General features: G+C 51.4%; 1 protein-coding gene across 1 annotated transcript; it reads left to right on the top strand.

Annotated features, from left to right (window-relative positions):
- Window position 1: 1 nt before the first annotated feature.
- CUNH15orf61 (chromosome unknown C15orf61 homolog) lies at window positions 2-2,159 on the top strand (the record flags this gene model as incomplete). The annotated part of the gene is made up of 2 exons (XM_044444875.1): window positions 2-212; window positions 1,018-2,159. Coding segments are annotated over 2 exons (339 nt in total), but the record flags the coding sequence as incomplete, so codon positions are not given.
- Window positions 2,160-2,437: the final 278 nt, after the last annotated feature.

Here is a 2,437-nt window from a genome sequence, read left to right as displayed (position 1 = left end):
GCCGCCCTGGACCTCGTTCTGCGTGAAGTACAGCGCGGTGCGCAACGACCAGTTCGGGCGCTCCAGCTTCAACTGGGAGGTGCGCGGCGCCAACTACCACGTCCTGCGCACGGGCTGCTTCCCCTTCGTCAAGTACCACTGCTCGCGGGCGCCCCGCCGGGACCTGGCCGCGCAGGACCGCTTCTTCACGGCGCTCAAGCTCCTCAACCTGGGTGAGTGGCAGCGGCGCCCCGCGCGGCCGGCCGAGCCCCTTCCCCCGCCCCCGGGCCTGGCCTGGCCTGGCCTGCTCGCCGCGGGAGCCCCGGAATGCGCGGCCTCCCGTGGTGCCGACGCGCGGCAGACGGGCGGCGAGCCGTTCAGACGTGCGCTTCGCCGCCGGCACCCGGGGCTCGGCGAGCCCGCGGAATCCCGCAGCGGCCACGCCTCCTCCGCCGCGCTTCGGGCGTGCGGGCCGGCCGAGCGGCCTCCGCGGCGCGTGTCCGTGGCTTCTGCCTCGGGGTCGCCCGGCCCCTCGCAGCCCCCTGCCCGCCTGCCTTTCTCTGCGTGCGTTTTGCTGTGCACGTGAATATGGGGCGTGCCGTTCGGGTGCGGCTCTGTGCACACCTGGCCGGGCGCACGGCGGTGGAGCTCGTCGGTCAGGTGGGCCTGCGCGGCACTGCTCGGGTTGAGAAAGCTGCGCGTGTGCAGGGCTTTCTTGACCCCGCAGCCTGCCCCCCAGGCAGGCCACCCTGCGGTGTCAAGAGAACTTGGCTTGTTGTTCAGCCCTGGCTAAGCCACGATGGATGGCTGCGTTTGCACCAGCACGGTGCCACGTGGGGTGTGCATTGTCGAACTGGCAGCTGCACATACAGGCTCCCATCATGGGAGACTTCAGCTGCGATCGCCTGCCTGCCTGCCTGCCGCCTTGGCTGACCTAGGCCAGTGAGTCTTGCTTCTTGGAAGACCCGCAGGGATTGTATCTGGGCACATGCAAGGCTTTGGCCCTTTTGACTCGTGTCTGTCTTTTTTCCTCAATAGGTATCCCAACGTTAGCGTATGGTATTGGCTCCTGGTTCCTTGCTAATGTGACAGAGACAGTTCATACCCGCAGCGGCCCAGTCACTATTTACTTTCTGAATAAAGAAGATGAAGGTGCCTTGCACTAAACGGGCGCCTCGAAGTCCTGTCGGGGCTAAGGGAATATGTGTGGGCTGTGCTTTGCAGCCTCTTCTTTGCAGGATGTGGAGCTTTCAAAGAGTGCCCCCGTTTTCCCTTTGGCACCATTTGGGTTTCCTTTGAGTTTGGCAAACACAAGAAGGTGCCCCTGTCCTCAAAATCCGATTCTGGCTGTGAATGATGAAAACGTTATTTTGGGGCCTTGTCTGTTTATCTATTTGTGTTTGTGTTTATTCTTTTACTGGTTTGTTACCCAGCATTTTAATGCCATTCAAATATGACTATATTCTCTAGGCACTGAGGTTTTTAAAAAACAAAATGGATTTGCAACACAATTGAACAGGCACTCTGTGAAATAATTCAGAAATCTGAGAAAAATCATTGCTGATGCGCAAGTTCCTTCTGGTTTGGTACGATCCAGCCCAGACTGGGCTCTTGTTAGGCCCATTGATTTCAGCAATTTAAGAATATGAGTCATGCTCCCATTGAAGTCAATGGAAATGCAAAGTAATTACTAGTTGGATCGAGCTAATGGCTTTGAGTTTATGTGTAGTTAATGCACACAGTTGTTTCTCTTCTTCAACCCGAATGAGCACTCCAGTTTGCTTTGAAACTCTCCACATCCATTGCAAGTGCTTAATTAGTAATGAACATAGTGTTGTCTAAAGTTTGGTAGGCAGGTCTAAGAATGTATGGAGGCGTGTTTGCTTTAAGATTAGTATTCCAGCAAATTATGTTCCTGGGGAAGAGACATTTGCTTTACTGAAAATAAAACTGTAATATATTTTTTGCAGCATAGGGTTACAGTGGAATTATGCATAAGTATTTATCTAAAACTAAGTTAATATCAGATTTGAATTGTGAAAGGGTTTCACACAGGAAAGCAGTAATATATTTGCTTTGTTTAAAAGTGATTCTAAATACATTTGTAATCAAAGCTACCCTACTACAGTCAGCACCAACGTATATTTCTACCACAAGTTAAATAAATAGTTTACACAGTAGAGTAGCTGGTGTGTTACATTAAAAGCTTCATTAATAATAAAAGTGACTATTAGCATTTTGCTAGATTGGCTAGAACTGATTTTCCCAGTAACAGGCAAAATTAAATAAGCACAGCTCATAAGTTTAAAGTCAAATAGTGCTCATTCATTGCTTCTGATACTGTCAATATTCTGCCGAGAAGATTCGGTCTCAATATGAAACTGGTAAAATGCTTTTTTAATTACCATACTATAAATACATCTTTGCCTTGGAGTGGCCCCTCCACTACCTGCCGTTT

This window comes from Varanus komodoensis, unplaced genomic scaffold (assembly GCF_004798865.1).
Source record: "Varanus komodoensis strain SLA01 unplaced genomic scaffold, ASM479886v1 scaffold46_1, whole genome shotgun sequence".
NCBI classification, from domain to species: Eukaryota; Metazoa; Chordata; class Lepidosauria; order Squamata; family Varanidae; genus Varanus; species Varanus komodoensis.
Note: the sequence above shows the minus strand (reverse complement) of the source record. Positions and strands in the feature narration are given on the sequence as shown.